This window comes from Danaus plexippus (assembly GCF_018135715.1).
Source record: "Danaus plexippus chromosome 22 unlocalized genomic scaffold, MEX_DaPlex mxdp_33, whole genome shotgun sequence".
NCBI lineage: Eukaryota > Metazoa > Arthropoda > Insecta > Lepidoptera > Nymphalidae > Danaus > Danaus plexippus.
Window position 1 is genome coordinate 1,297,704 of NW_026869856.1, and position 16,674 is coordinate 1,314,377.

Sequence of the window (16,674 nt, forward strand, 5' to 3'; positions counted from 1 at the left end):
AGGACACGAATGAAACTAGTTTTATACTAATGCGAAAACATGTTTTCGTATCGCAAAACAAGCCGTGCAAAATATGACGTTCGCCACACCTCCTGTCACAATCAATGAAAATGCTTGAATCGTAAACAAACATCGTATGATCCCATTTGTAACGGTTCCAATAATAATTAGTCACGGACGTTCCAATTAATAATATTTTTTATATATTATACGATGTATTAATGGTTATCTAGATTCCAGAGTAATCAACATTAGAAATTTGTTTAACTTTCGTTTAGTCAATTCAAATAGCTGTTTAAATAATAAAGCTGTTATTGTATACAGTGATATAAATGTTTAAGTTGTACGTACCTACGTACGAATGTACCTATATGTTGATTACGGATTAAGAAATAACACGTAGAACGTTTATTCTGCGGAACAAAATTTTATTAAACGTTAATAATTAAATTAGTATGTGTATCTTTATTATAAATTACTAATGTTTATAAGTACGATATTGTGTTTCAATTTATAATACATTGCATGTTTAGTGCGGGTTAGGCCAAGTGAAAATTGAAATAAAATTCCTTCCATATAACTCCGTGACGTAGTTTATTATTATCTACACCACATGCAATATTATATAATTTAGACAAACATTTATTATCAGTGTTATCAGATGTTTATCATTATGCGGAAGCATTATTATATAATCGTAAATTACGAATAAAATTTTATTATACATATTTTTGACATGACTAGTTAGTACATATCTTGTATTATGATTTTACATCTGATTCTAGATTATGAAATAATTGCAACAAAGCGCTTAATAAAAGATATTACATTTGTACGTGTGTAACAATAAACATAGCAGTCAATCCTAGTTCATAATTTTATATGTTCAACTAAGTTACGTTATAGTACCTATATGACATCTCTAGACAATACTAACCTTGACATAAATTTATCCTTCCATAAATAATAAAAACCATCGGCGTTTCTCATTTGAATGATTTGAATGAATAAATTGTTTTATGTTTTTTTTTGCTCTATCACAAACAAATCTACGTATATAAGTATATTTATGTATATTGTCTTGTTTGATAAAAGAGAATACATATTAATTAGGCTCTAAGGCCTTGGTGCAATTTTTATGAAATGTAATTTTTTATATTGAAATCAATTAGATGAATAATTAAAAAAAAAAAACAACATATTTTAATGGTCAGTATAATAAGTTTAAAAAACTCACGCTATTCTAATACGAAGTTATTAGTCATTGTTTTTGTTATTATAATTTTAAACAACAAATAATTTCTCCCGTTGTTTGTCTCAAGTGCCACCTTACGTTTTGACAAATATTATTCAATCTCTAACTTGACCTTGAAATTCTTATGATCTGTGTTGCGAATTGGCGCCAATCCATAAGTGACTTGTTTTTTTGTAGTAACCAAATCTTATAAGTAGCTATCGCCATCTTTAACTAAGCTGGGGGCTCTATAGCACACAAGAATTTGCCCGTTTTTGGAAAGTGAAAAAAGGGATTTTTTACCAAGTATGCTGTATGACCAATTATAAAAGCTTATAAATTATAATTATAATAATAAATACAGTATGATATAATAATAATATGTCATCAAATATAATATGTCATTAAAGATACAGACAGTATGTTTTATTTCGACTGGATAGTGCTTGACTGACATTCCACCCATTGGAAGTTGCAAATGATTGATGATGATGATTATTATGATAAGGGTTTTTTTTTCGAGATTTCTGTTGAGTTAAATCTTCTATGAATATTCTATACGAAGCGGCGGCAACCTTTGATAGGAATATTTAGGATTTCAAAATTTGTTTTAAATGCTATCAGCTATATATATTGCGCATTATGTTCATCCATAGGCAAAAATTGAAAAATTCGCCCAATAGGCTGTCTGTCTTTTACTTATCCACCTATGAAAGGTCAATTGGTCAGCGTAGGACAGATCTGGTGTAGAATTCATGCTATATAAGTTACTATATTTCAAATGTGTATACCTATAAAGAGAAATTAAATTATATTCATCACCAGTAATGGTATTAAATAGATGGCAGCAATAATGGTATACAGATTTCTTAGCTGGTGAATAGAGAAGCTATTTTCTTTCTAAACGCTCGCCATTCGTCAATTTGCAAAAAAAATATATTTTTTTATTCAAGTATCTAGTGTTCGTTTTTCGTTCAATCTAGAAAAGTTATAAAAGTTTCGTAGAAATTAATTAAAACTTGTGTTTTCTTACTCAATTTCAAGTATTAAATGAAACAAAATAAGTAATAACGTAACTCCCACTTATCATACTGTTAGTTTAATACATTATTCGGGGATTCCCCCAACCATAGAAAATGTGAACATTTATGTTAGAGTTTAGACTTTTAGACGATGCAGCGTAGCTTTGGAATCAGAGTGATTGCTAGGTGGGGTACATAATCAATTAGATAGGATGCGTTCGGAAATATTTTAAATAGATACAAACAGGAAAAGGCGCAGCCATCGATATAATGATATAGTATATGACTTGTAAAATGTATTTTATTTATAAATTTAGATACTTAATACCTCCTGATAAGATTACTCATTTGTGAGAGAAACTGTCCTTCGGGCGCCCTTGAGAATATGGGTCATAGGCACGGGACCTGTGCGCCTTTATTGTCACGTTAGCAGTGACATGACAATACATTACTCTTGTTATTTTTAAGTGATATATATTTTGATGAACGTTGGACTATACTTTGCTATTGTTGAATCAATCCTTTCAGATGTGAATATACAATTTGGTAATATTTTTTTAAAGTTGTCTTATCATTTTTATTATCTGTGCAAAGAAATGTATGTATATATCAAAGGTAAATAAAATGATAATTATGACCTCGGATATCAACTGCGCAGTTTAATGTTACATAACATTGATAGAGGAACTTAGGTTTTGCATTTCAAAGACTGAGAATAATAAAACATCAGGTTTTATTTTACAAGTCGAGTATTTATTACGAACGGAAGTGAATAATATTGTAACTTTTAGGTTCGTATGTTTGCATCATAGAATAAGTATTATCTTTATACTGTATTTTTTATACTCAAAACATTTATTTTAAATCGATTAATATAGGGTTATTCTTTTATGTATGTAGATTAAATTTTAAATAGACAGTTTATTTTCAAGAACCACTGTTCTGGTCTGAATATAAGATATTATCGTTCCGAAACGGGTTTTGTATAATAAATGGAACAATATATATACTTTTAGATTTGCATTTATGTCCGGTGGATCTTTTCACTTTCATAGTTTTCCAGTCCTGTACGACATTTCAGTCCCACTAGTAACTTTATGAAGCCGTACCCAAGTCGGAATTAAGAAGTAATAGATTAGCGTTGTATGGGCATATTATGTGAAGGGATGAATGTCACGTGACAAGAATGTTGGACATGCATGCGTGAACGATGACATGAATAAAGGCGTGACCGTTAAGATGACGCTGATAGTCTAAAGTGTAAGCTAAGAATGTGGTTTGCGGACCACATATAAAGTGGGACCAGGTCAGAAAATAGAAGACCATAAGTCAGCATTATTATACCAAAACATTGATAATTACTCGTACAATATTTTATAAGACAGAAAATTACAAGCAAATTTATGATAAAGGTACCAATATCGGCTTAGAACATCGGAAGAGAGGAGTGGGACTGATGATGAATCGGGTTCAGGAATGTTTTTGCCATGTCCAATAGAGTCTCGAAAGCAACTTAATTTGGTCGCTATTATGGAAAGTTGAGATCTCAGTGAAGATCGGAGTTATTCATGAAACGGGATGGATCAGTAGATATGCCCAATTTGCTGTATCACCTGAGTAGGACTAGGAAGTAAATAATGTAGTGTTCTTATATGGTTCTCTTTTGCCTTGTAATGTTGATATTTTTTGCTCCATTGAAATCCACGAAGATTTAAATTTGTTGAACTTCCTGTTATAGAAACGTGAGAAGAGACTACGAGAGGAGCCCTTAGTGAACTTTTAGATACACGGAGCGGTGCCCTCTTCTTGACGCCGGAAGTTATTAGATCGGAATTACAGTATATGCTTTTGCCAGGCTGACATTGATATTATTATAAATTAAGCCATTTTGATAGAATTTATCAAAAGATCTATAGCCCTAAGTATAGATCTTTATTGAAGTTTGTGGGGCAATGCAGAGGATCGATGCTGTGATATTTGGTTTTGAAGCAAATCTCCAGGACTACTACCTAATTCACACTGTATAGTTCCTTATATGCCATAGTTCGCAGCCTAGTAATTTGAACAGTTTGACTTGACATTCGTTGGTCTTCTAATAGCATTAAGTACGAATGTGACTGTAAAGAGGATTTATATGTGATTTTTAGAAGTGGACATTGTAGGAGGTTGCTCGTAATGCGATCAAGGTCCAATATTTGAAGAATATATACATAGCTTTGAATTCAAAGAGTAATGTTTCTTTAATCCGGGCGACCACGGTCTTCTACGAAAGAAATTGAAATTTTGTTGGGACTGTTGGACTTTTGAAATCTTGGAGGTCTTCTTTTTTAGTTGATTTCAAGGGCAAAGAAGTAGTTACCCTCCAAAGCTTCTAACATCAGCGGGGAGGAGATTGTTGAGAAGGTGGACGTAAGGGCAAAATTTTAACTTTGCAATTACGTCATATATCTTTATGCATTATTTTCTGCCTCGCTCGAACGTCCCTCTAGTCTGTTTAGAACGAGAGAAAAAGATAATCTTTCCTGATCATTTCGATAAAAGTAAATATTTATGGTATATATAATAAGCGTATATTATTCTCCGTCTCGCTCACGCCTTGCTCCACTACTGCCTAGTGTGAGTGAGACAGTATTCCCTGAGCGGCCGTACTCCCCCCTCGGCCGCCACTCTCACAGTGTCTCCTCTGAGTGTGGTGTTGATGTGAGCGTTGTGTAGTTCGGACACCTGTGTAGAACACGCGGCCGCTGGGTCACCTGAACCTGATAGACTTCCTATCCTAAAATGAAAAAATATTTAATAAGTTCTAAAACAAAAAAAATATCATGATATTTATTTTAGAATTTAATCAAAATAAAAAGATACAATGGTTATTTTAAAAAAATCATAGAAATTTAATGGAAGCAATTTTTTGATTACATATTACATATTTTATTGCAGTTCATTTCTTAAGGAAATCTATATGTTACCAAAATTCGTTTCCTGGGTGTGCGTTTCCGTCCCAGGGGTAAGTCATCACTAGTAACTTGCCCGCGTGTTCGCCTGACAACTTGGAGGAAGGCTCTCTGTTCTCCAACTGAATGTTTACTCCACCTTTTATAAGACAAATAATTATAATTTTGCTTAAGTAACAAACCACACGTAGCATTATATTTCCTCCTCGACTTAATTAAATTCTTTTACAAAAAGTATTCACTTAATGTGTGCTTAGTATGAGAACCAATTACTTATTACTTATCTAAGCATAGTTTCAATGTTTCTATATATGTATATATATATATATATATATACCTTTTGGATGTCCCTCGTGATGTATTAATTTCCTTCCTACCGTACCGCTTGATGATTGCTGAAATATACCTGCAAGATATATATTTTTACTAATAAAATTTCTGTTACTATTTCGTTTTTGTTTAACAATGAAACCACACGAGGGTAGTTGTAATAAAGTTACCTCTGACGTCATCAGATACTCTGATATACGAGAAATTAATATCGCTAACGTGATCTATTAAACCTTTTTTAAGGAAATCTTCAATTCTTTGTATGAATGTGAGAATGTACACGTCCGATTGATGTGACGATATACGCCACACACCTAGACCTGGAGGAAAATCATGAAAATAAAAAAATAGTATTAGTTATAAAAAAAAAACAGAACAAAAAGGTTTAATATCATGTTTTATATTAATATTCTCGATATAATCCCTTATTAGAAGCGGTCGTGTCTCTACTGGCCTTCATACGAAGCAAATTAAAGGGATTTGGGGTTTATGAAAAATTATCTCTATTAATAAAGAATATCTAATAGTTAATAAATATTGTTCAGAAACATTTTAATGAAATTATTAAATAGAGCCATTCACGATATGTTTATTAATTAAAAAGCAAAACGTTTTTGAACTATTCTTTTTTAAGCATCCATGCAAGAGATTCATTACGTCATAACTTTGTGTGTGTGTGTGTGTGTGTATGCACGTGTTTGTGCGTGTATACATCTATGTCTGTACGAATGTATGTGTGCTCGTCCGTGTGGCAAACGGATCGGCCGATTTATTTAAAAGCATGTTTCTTACAGTATTTCTTACCTATGTTTTGTTAATACCCTACTAGTAGTGTAAAAGTATCATCTCTTGTAAAATTATGTAATGCATTTTTGGCCTATAATTACTCGACTAAGAGCGTGATTTGTGAGAGTATAATATTAAAATGAGAATTAATGCGTAATATATTTTTTATTAAGTAAAATTTCTAGTCATTCAAACATTCTCATTAGTTTAAGGGTATTATATTTTTTCACTCACCGCATCCAATAACATTAATAAACGCGTTTTTTCCCGTTTCTTTGGCTCTGAACTCAGCTTCTAAGAGTGTTGTATCCGCCAATACGCTAATTCTTTTATAATAGACCTCGTTACTAAATACAGTATTATCATCTATTCTCACATAATTAGTGAGATATTTTTTTTCGTCTGTTCTTATATCTGGCAGATCTTTATAAAGAAGTGATGGAATCTATATTTGAATATTATTTATAAATTAAAATGTCATTGCTATTTTCTTATTACAGTAATAATAAAAGCATATTATTCCAGATATAAAATGCAATAGTTAAATTTATTCACAAGAGAGCATAGACAAAAAAAACTTTATCCATAGACAAAAAAATCAAAGACAATACCAATTTAGAAAGCGCTGATTATAAACCTACAACAGTTTTTATGCTCTTAATTTATGACCAGCTGATACCCGCGACTTTGTCCTCTGCATTTAATATACTAAGTTGTCGGATGTTCACTGAACAAATAGGTCCTTTTAAAAAAAATGTCTTAAAACTTTATATTAATTGAAAACAACGTAACATTTGTTTGATATAAGCCAATTCTAATAAAAATCTACTCAAAACTTTTGCCGTTAGGAAAGCATAACTGCAGAACGCCATTATTTTATTTAATAAAGCAAATGCTTATTTCTGTATCGCAATATTATGGATTGTCTATGATTTTTTTCACTATTAATATGGTTTCCTTACATCGTAAAACTCAGACCACATCTGGCGCCACCTGGAAATCCAGCTATCTGTATTATTATCAGGTTGTCCGAAGCCATTTTGAACAGTGTTTTGGTCTTTCGTTATGAGAACATCTTCGAAATCCATTTTGCGAGGACGTTCAAAACGTGCACCTATAAGACCTAAAAAGTATATATATATATATGAGGGTATTCCAACCAGTACAAAAAGTACATTAAGTAGTACCTAAATATTGATGGAAATCCTTCAATAATAGTTAATTTATTTGAATGTAACAAAAAAATTTTCACGGCAACAAGTTAGTCGCAATTACTGTATAGTATAATTAAATTTGACTCAATATTTACATAGAGGTATGTACTTGTATGATGACTTTGTCCTCATATTCGGACATTTTCTTTTGCTTTGTCTATCAGTTATTACCTCATTATAAACGTAACACATTATACATTTTAAGGTTCCTATCGCGAAATATTTAATACGTTAAAGGCTTAAGTTGAGCACCGCTTAAAATATTATTCGATCTATTAATGATTTTAATGTAATTTGACAAAAATTTTTTTTTGTCAAAAACCCAATTAAAAAACATCAAAAAAATTGGCTAATATTTTTATCTGTGATCCTTTATCACGTAAGCTAGGTTTAAAACTTTAGCTTTATCCCATACTAATGTTTCGTCTCTCACTCACCAATGATAACCGCCTCCTCTTCCACTCCGTCCTCGTCCACGACTCCCGAGTTGTTTCTCTTGCCATCATTGATACAGTAAGTGAACCCGCTCACATACAACATAGCAGACAGCTTCATCTCATCATAACTCAAACAATTCTCCAGTAGTAGGGGAGGCTTTTGTTGTAATGTACCTACAGACTCCCATCCCCCTGTACTAAGTACAGTTAAATATTCTATTTAATAGTTTATAATATTATTATCCTATTAGTTTTAAAAGGACATGTTAGAAAAATTGTAATCGATAAAATTGCAAGATATTTTATTTTTGGGCTTGACGTCTATAGGGGAATCCCGAAATTTTTACATAGTCATATAAGTTCAAGAATGCTTTCAAGTTAATTTATTAAATTTATTATATGTTACGACCACGAATTTGAAAGAAATTTTGCAGAAAATTACCCAAAGCATGACAGAAGTATATATTCATTTTATAAAAATAAATATTAAAAGGAATGAATGAATGAATGAATGAATGATTGAATATGATTCAATAAAAGCAATATAACTCACTCTCTTTCTCCAGTTAACAGCACAAAGAAATCTTCCGGATACATGAAAGTGACTGCCCTTTTAAATAAAAGCCTATCAACAAATTGTGGAACTGTCATGTCTTTGTACAATTTTCTTTCAACACTCGATCCATATTCTCTAAAACAATATATTTATCTTATAAATTAGTAATAGGTCACCATTACATTACACACATATAAATATATAATAAGTTGAAAATGTATTCCTATCTAGTGAGACAACCTATTTTTTTTATTATTTTTGATAATAAACCACACAGTTTTGTTTAACACACCTAAAACTTGCCACTTCCTCCAAAAAGTGAACTATCAAATTTTTGTTATCTAATTCAAAAGAATAACATGCAAAATTGATTAGAGATTTACCCACCACAACACTAAAACTAATTTGTTTGATGATTCAAGCTAATAATTTGGACATGGTGAAAGTAATTTTTTTATAAAGGTATATCCTTTTATCATTTACCTAAGTACCTTTTAAAAACTAAGAAATTGGCCATTTGCAGCAAAACTCTTTCATGAACAAGTGCATATGTTGATTCAATGTTTCTCATAATTTTTTCCAATGGTTTTCTTTTCCTTAACTCTGACAATCTGAAATTATATATTACATAATATCTATAAATATTTTTTTACTATCAACAAATACTTCACTAACAATCTATTTAATATAAAGTTAATAATTATTATGGGTGTCCAGGCAAATCAAGCTCAAAAGAAACTGGTTTTATGAAGATTGTCTATAGTGATATTAGACTTTCAGGAACCCTTGGGAAAATTGGATGTTACAACATTAAGTAATAATTGGTTTTCCTTGTTATGATTTGAGATCTTGTGAAAAGAGTTTTAATATGACATATCAAATATATTATCTTTAACAAGTTATATATGTTGCATCACTAACCTTACAGTATGTATAGGGAATGGTATAGGAAAGGAATTACTATTGTTAATTAAAGAATTCAAATCTATTAATCCCTCCTCTTTTGGTATAGATCTACATTGCTTTAATATTTCTTCTGATTTATTTTTCATTTTCAATAAGTTCCAGCACTGTTTGATCCTGGAAAAGTAACATTTTCATATAATAGAATTTGAAACAAGATAAATCATAGAGTTTTATTAAATTATTTCGCATACACTGCTAATAGACTTACCAAACAGCGCTTTTGAAATTCTGTATGATATCCATTTTATTTGATTTCGTTTATATTTGTTAATAAATATAACTATTTATTTATTTTATTATTTTTTATATATGATTAAATAATATTAAAAAAATGACATTTAAGTTTCATTCGTCACAATTTATTGCAATAATGTTAATAAAGCAAAATATATTAACTACCTACAATATAAGAATTGATAATGATAAGTGATAACAAAACGTACGTTGCTGACACTTTCAGCAACACATTTAAATTAAATAACATAATTGAAATATACTTCAGTTAAGTCCATGACGTAAATTGGTATCTAAAATAAATTTTGTTAATTCCCTAGTTAAAGTTATTGCTAAATATATTTTACACAAACCTTAACATCAAAACCATTATCGCTAATATGTTGTTATTCGAGATTTATTCTCTTGTCATTTAAAGTTTAATTTCTATATATAAAAAAAAATAAAATACGGCTTCATTTACAACAGAAATGTGGAATATTTTACAAATTTCAACGGTTTTATTTAATGAAAGAACTATATTATATTTTTGAATATTATGAGGACTACAAGTTCTTGTCTATAGAATCGACGAGCCTATGGGCTATGACATCTACCACAAACATATGATATGTGACATAAGTTTGACATACAGCCGATTTGCGTTTTGCGTATCAGATTAGAGTTAGACGATAGAGAATGGTTGCAGGTTTATAAATTGCTATGTATTGCACAATAAGCGGCTGTGTCTGTTCCTAAAGTACAGAAATTTAACAAGATTTTGAATCAATAACTTCATCTCGTACAGAGCGACCGTTTCAATAACCTATTTCGTGGTGTAAAAAGTATTATACTTTTGAATAAGTATTTATTACATTAACGTTTATTTAAATATCCGTAACATATTATACGATGGATATTTTACGCCATTTTCAAAACATTGCTTGGTAAGCGGTGATATAAATGCATTAATATAATATTTACGTTAATTAAAATATACCTCACCTTATGAAGTGCTTTATTACAGGAAATGAAATATAAATATTGGTATTTCTCTTGCAGATATACAAAAATTTATGTTTATGTTAGATTCTCAACATTATTTTATATTTTAGGTGTAAGCCGGACTGGTGCTATCCAAGTATGAGTAAAGAAACGAATGAATTACTGAGACAGTGTGTTGACTTGCCACAAGTTGAATTAAGTGATGACATTGAAGAGATTATCAAAAAGAGTAAAGCTTTCCCCATTCCATTTCCCATAAACACAGTAAGGTAATTAATTATGGATATATTTAAGATACTTTGTGTATTAGGTACACATCTTTTTTGAATATAAATAAAGTTGAGGTACCTTATTTAATCGTAATTTTTGTACATTATACAGAAGGTGAGCTTTAAATCTGATTTATATGTACAGGTTGGAAGAGTTAAAAGGACGCAAATCACTAGATAAGTTAAAAAGGAACATTGTTTCAACATACCCCTTAATACATGAGAGAGTACTGCTACTGATGACTCATTTCCTCATTTATAAAAGGTTAGTAATGATGTTGGAATTTATCTCATAATGTTTTAATGTTTCATCTTAAATGAAAATGATATATATATGTGATATTTTTATTAAAATTGTTTATTTGAATGAAATCATGAGTAATATTAATTTTTAATTTTAGTTTTACACTTTATTTATTAATAAGGATACATATGTGGTTCTTTAAAAAAAAAATTCTTGAAAAAGTATATATATATTTTTAAATTTCTATACTTTATCTTAGAGAGTTTGGGTCCAGTATTGAAAAAACATTCTACAAAGACATGACTGTGCCTGAATTAATTGAAAGAATATTAAAGAATAGAGCAATATCGTTCTTAGGCCCACATGACAGATACCAACTTATTACTGGAGAAACTGGGTAAGTAATCAAAGGATTTAAAAGAAAATAATTACTGTAAATATTAATAGTCTGTGCTAAAAAAACCCGAGAGGAAGGAATGAAGATATTTAAACACATCATTCATTCATTCTTGCATTCACATTCATTTAAGTAAGATTTCAATGGTCAGTTCTACTTTAACCATATCCCAATATGTAGTAATATTTATTTTTAAGTACTTATTTGATTTCTAAATTTAGCTAATAATTCTACCTATGTTAACTACTTGTATGTATGTGTTTATATATAATATAGAAAATAATTCTATGTTTGAAATTTATATAATTTAGTTTTCCATACCAATCAGTATGAAACCAATTTTCTTTAACCCTTTCTGTTTTTCATTTATAAGTCAATCATATGAATATATCCAGTAATTTATGCAAGAAAACTTGATAATTGATAGTTGGTGTACAGACTGTAGATGAACATTTTGTAATATTAATTTTTTTTATCTTACTCTGTGAAATATTTTTTATCTATGGTAGGCATAAACCATACCATCATTTTTTTTTTAATTCTATTTATAAGATAGCACTTTGTTTAATATATGCGGCGGAAATTTGGTCATTATTTATTCCCTAATCATTATATAGAATTAATTTGTTTCAATAGTTCAGAGGGATGGGAGTCTGTAGGTACATTACAACAAAAGCCTCCCCTACTACTGGAGAATTGTTTGAGTTATGATGAGATGAAGCTGTCTGCTATGTTGTATGTGAGCGGGTTCACTTACTGTATCAATGATGGTAAGAGAAACAACTCGGGAGTCGTGGACGAGGACGGAGTGGAAGAGGAGGCGGTTATCATTGGTGAGTGAGAGATGAAACATTAGTATGGGATAAAGCCATAGGTTTTAAAAGCTGGCTTAAGTGATGAATGTAATAAGAATTAAATAATAGATATGGTTTTAGTTTAAAAAAAGATATTTGAAAAGAAATCAGATACTATGACTGAAATATAATAATATTATTTTTATTCCTTGAAACATACTTTTCTTGTTAATTTCTTACATTGCGGCTTATTTAACGCTCTAAATGTGTATTATAGCCAGTAGGTTTGTTAATACAGCATACGTTCGGAACTAATCTATGTATTATATGAAAGGGCTCATTGGACCTCGTTTCCAACGTCGCTGCCGGATGGACAACGAGGACATTCTGATAACGGAAGAGCAGAATTGTATTGAGAACGGTTATGGCGAGGAAGTCACCCCAACCACTTGCCTCAATGTATTGAAGACTACGTACGTTAGAAATAATCAGTCGTCGAAACACATGTGGAGACAGATGTGGTCGGAGTTTTATCAAGTTGGTGATATTTCATTAAATATATGATTTTTTAAATCCATCTTTAAATGTAAAACTTTTTGCAATATATTGTTGTGTTCACACCCTTATAATATAAATTTAAAGGTCCACAGTTACACTTATGAGGAACTTTCATCCTATATAACAATACATGATAAAGATAAAAGGTACATGGAGAGATATGTAAAGAAACCAAACAGTGAAGACATATTTGACAATGAGGTGTATTACAAACGGATATGCATTTTAGCCGAAACCACTCTTATGGAGGCCGAGTATAGAGCGAGTGAATGTGGAAAGAATGCATTCATTAATGTTATTGGATGCGGTAAGTTCGTACATTTGTCATTCATTCGTTCTTTCATTCATTAGATCACTTTCTCATATCTATGGTTTATTCAAAGTGTTCACTTTATTGATGTCATTTAACAATCTAATACTATTCCAATTATGGTGTTAATGTTTTTACTTACGTTCGTTTTGCCGTTCATTCGTTCGTTCGTTCATATATATATATATATTATTTGGCTTTGTGTCATTGCAACTTCTGACAGAACCTATGTTAAAAGCAAACACAGAGGTAAATGATAAAATCTTATGAGGCCCATCACTAGCAAATTTTTTTCTAATATCGTATCTATCGATAAAAAAATATTTTTTTAAGGTTTGGGTGTATGGATGACATCCCCCCATCAACCGGATGTGTATATACTTACATTCTTAGAGAGGATCCGGGCTTTCCTTAAGAAGGACCTATTAAGCCACGTCACAGACGTTAACTTTTCCTATATACAAGCCAGTCCAAGTATAGATGGTAATTTTTTTTTTTATTGCAACCATTATTATTTAATACCTGAAATGATAAAATTCTGAATATTTCAGCTCTCTTCACAAATTCTGAGCAGAATGATTCGCCGGTTGATAAGCGTATATTCTTTGAAAGTAAACGACATCCAAATGGTGGGTAGATTTGAATTAGTATTCAATATGGGAGGCAATTTACACATGGTATTTTTTTTTTTAAATAAAAGGTGGAATAAACATTCAGTTGGAGAACAGAGAGCCTTCCTCCAAGTTGTCAGGCGAACACGCGGGCAAGTTACTAGTGATGACTTACCCCTGGGACGGAAACGCACACCCAGGAAACGAATTCTGGTAAGGATATTTGCATTTTGCATAGATGTTTCTTGCCTGTGGTAGATTTTTATTATTTCAGGTTCGGTTCGCTGAAAACGTCAGGTGACCCAGCGGCCGCGTGTTCAACACAGGTGTCCGAACTACACAACGCTCACATCAACACGACACTCAGAGGAGACACTGTGAGAGTGGCGGCCGAGGGGGGAGTACGGCCGCTCAGGGAATACTGTCTCACTCACACTAAGCAGTAGTAGAGGAAGGTGTGAGCGAGACGGAGAATAATATATCATTAAACATACCATAAATAGACATGTTATTATCGGAATTGAGAGATCATATTGTCCGTTTCACTCGCACTAAACAGAGTAGAGGGAGGTGCGACCGAGATAGAGGATACTTTAAGCTGCATGCTCCATTTATTGCAAGGTTGAAATGGTATTCAAAATTAATATGTTCTCGTTATAATTCACATGTACATTAATATCATGAACAAATGACACAAGCTCTACATGTTAATATACCTTATGAACTACATAGAAAGATATGAAGAAAATTCACAGATGAAATCTGTGTCTACCCACTGTAAACTGAAAACTATAATCCTTCCAAGGTTGAAGAAGCTGGGATCATCAGGTGACCCAGCGGCCGCGTGTTCAACACAAGTGTCTGAACTACACAACGCTTACATTAACCCGGCGGTCGCCGGTCACAACCTGAGGGTGGCCGGTCGCAGGGGAATCAAACCACTCGCGGAATACTGTCTCGCTCTAACATCCGAATAACTCGTGTGTTCGAGCGAGAGGACAGATTTGTGGCTAGTGGAACTAACTCGCTCTTATCCAATTGTCGCTAGCAACATAGAATTAAGTCGACTAGTAAAAGCCAAATAGTATTTTGAGTTTCGATTTTGTCACAAAAGCAAGCATGGAAATAAGAAGGTTATAATTTTTTTATTTCCATAGTATTGACGTGACAAACATGCTTTTTGTCGCTCCAAGACATTATGTATTCTTGTTTTATACTTTTTTTTACCGGTGTTGCCACTAGCGAATGTACGAATTTCTTATTGAATATAAAAAAAATGTAGATTAAATAATAGAAATGCAATTTAGGTGCGTTCATATAATCTATAGCGTGTTATTTTATGTCAATTCTTAATATATAGTCCGGAATTTAGGCTGTAGCCAATAGGAATATGAGAATCGCACATATAGTTAGTTAATTAGTGGTATTTTTTTTTGTATACAATTTTACAGAACATTACCGCTATACCTAATACGTTTAACATAAATTTTGGCTATCCCATGACGAATAAATTAAAGTATTATCTATATTCTAAATATTTTAACAAATACTTTTTTTGTTTTTTACGTTAAAATATAAAAATATATATTTCAACGGCACTAATAATCTGAGATTTCTCGAGATACCCTCTCGTTATGCAAACGATTTATAAGTTGTCAATTTACCTACATGATTTTAATTTTTGTATATCAAGTAATATATAAGTCACTGAAATTTTATATTATTGAACGAATAATATAAAATCAAATGACAACATTATATTTTAAAGCTTTCATAAATAATCTGGTATTTGTAACGGATGAAAATATTGACGGTAGTTGCAAAACGGGCTGTTGCTGTTGTGGAATATAACATCAGATCTATCAATGTGGGTAAGTTATAAGACTGTGATTTGTATTTATAATGACAATTATTAGGTAATATTTTAAATTCTATGAAATGTATGTATGTTGACATTATTTTATGCATTTATTTCTATGAAGGCTATATACATATATATGTAACTTTTTGTTCTATATAAGCATAATAAAATAAGCCTAAACTTGCTATACTTTTAGATAGTATATATAAGTGTAAATCATATATGAAATATTTTGTATAACTATGTATCGTTTATTTATATTATACGACGTAGTGTAGACAAATATAATATTAGACCGAACATTAATGTTTTATTTTATTTTTTTAAACTATTAAAACAGTTTTCTGTCTCTTATTAATAATCGATGTAGGTAGTTCTTGAAAGAATCCAATGAGTGTTTCAGTATAATAAGTATGTTATTGCTGGATTTTATTATTCTCGAAGAAAATAATACTTCACACTGCACCATTAAGCGAATGATGGTGTGCGTTAACATGGTGCACACTAGGGATGGCATAAAAAATATTTTATGTTGATAACGGTCTATTGGGACCACTAAAAGAGCATGGGATGTTCTATTTCTCTTTCCACTTATGAGTTATATGTGAATAAAGACGTTTAGAAAGGTTTATATAAATATTCTCATATTTTCCTGGCGATGTATTTTATGCAAGATCTGAGGGTAGCTTGAAATATTTTGGGGGATATTCATAATGAATTTTTAAAACGCTCTTTTGACTTTGCGTCATGGGCTCTATTAAAAAAGCGTTTTTTATTTGAAGTAGACATTCCAAAAAGATAACCACGAGAAAGTTTGATAAAATTTTTAGTATATTCCAAAACACGGACTAAACCCAAATTATATACACATGATTGATATAAAAAAAAAATGCCTGCAATCCCTCCGCGCGGAAGA

At 31.1% G+C, this 16,674-nt stretch overlaps 2 protein-coding genes across 11 annotated transcripts; one reads left to right on the top strand and one right to left on the bottom strand.

The window, feature by feature from the left end:
• Positions 1-3,263: 3,263 nt before the first annotated feature.
• Positions 3,264-13,448, bottom strand: LOC116773412 (uncharacterized). 6 transcript variants are annotated; one of them, XM_061528802.1, is made up of 12 exons: positions 11,063-11,092; positions 9,705-9,724; positions 9,452-9,610; positions 9,022-9,141; positions 8,528-8,665; positions 7,975-8,171; positions 7,286-7,446; positions 6,558-6,768; positions 5,708-5,857; positions 5,545-5,613; positions 5,223-5,346; positions 3,264-5,032 (listed from the first exon to the last, which is right to left on the bottom strand). In XM_061528802.1, exons 3-12 carry the CDS (start codon positions 9,580-9,582, stop codon positions 4,861-4,863), a joined length of 1,473 nt encoding a protein of 490 aa, XP_061384786.1. In that variant the 5' UTR covers positions 9,583-9,610; positions 9,705-9,724; positions 11,063-11,092; the 3' UTR covers positions 3,264-4,860. The 6 variants fall into 6 exon arrangements, with proteins under 6 accessions (XP_061384786.1, XP_061384787.1, XP_061384785.1 ...); XM_061528803.1 differs by lacking the exons at positions 9,705-9,724; positions 11,063-11,092 and adding an exon at positions 13,429-13,448; XM_061528801.1 differs by lacking the exon at positions 11,063-11,092 and having other exon boundaries at positions 9,705-9,937.
• LOC116773410 (uncharacterized) lies at positions 10,349-16,058 on the top strand. 5 transcript variants are annotated; one of them, XR_009753784.1, is made up of 12 exons: positions 10,349-10,656; positions 10,825-10,983; positions 11,129-11,248; positions 11,487-11,624; positions 12,261-12,457; positions 12,753-12,955; positions 13,061-13,283; positions 13,620-13,769; positions 13,838-13,915; positions 13,987-14,110; positions 14,172-14,518; positions 14,703-14,829. XR_009753784.1 is itself a non-coding variant. In XM_061528799.1 (12 exons), the coding sequence occupies exons 1-11, from the start codon at positions 10,622-10,624 to the stop codon at positions 14,341-14,343; spliced, it is 1,599 nt and encodes a 532-aa protein (XP_061384783.1). In that variant the 5' UTR covers positions 10,349-10,621; the 3' UTR covers positions 14,344-14,352; positions 14,703-14,836. The 5 variants fall into 5 exon arrangements, 4 of the variants coding, with proteins under 4 accessions (XP_061384783.1, XP_061384782.1, XP_061384784.1 ...); XM_061528799.1 differs by having other exon boundaries at positions 14,172-14,352; positions 14,703-14,836; XM_061528798.1 differs by lacking the exon at positions 14,172-14,518 and having other exon boundaries at positions 14,703-16,058.
• Positions 16,059-16,674: the final 616 nt, after the last annotated feature.

Coding starts and splice junctions, on each gene's coding strand:
- LOC116773412 (XM_061528801.1), bottom strand. CDS start 9,739: ATGGATATCATACAGAATTTCAAAAGCGCTGTTTG. Junction 5,614..5,707: donor AGTATCTGATGACGTCAGAG/GTAACTTTATTA, acceptor TATATCTTGCAG/GTATATTTCAGCAATCATCA. Junction 5,033..5,222: donor CACCCAGGAAACGAATTTTG/GTAACATATAGA, acceptor TTTTCATTTTAG/GATAGGAAGTCTATCAGGTT.
- LOC116773410 (XM_061528798.1), top strand. CDS start 10,622: ATGGATATTTTACGCCATTTTCAAAACATTGCTTG. Junction 11,249..11,486: donor CATTTCCTCATTTATAAAAG/GTTAGTAATGAT, acceptor ACTTTATCTTAG/AGAGTTTGGGTCCAGTATTG. Junction 11,625..12,260: donor CTTATTACTGGAGAAACTGG/GTAAGTAATCAA, acceptor TTGTTTCAATAG/TTCAGAGGGATGGGAGTCTG.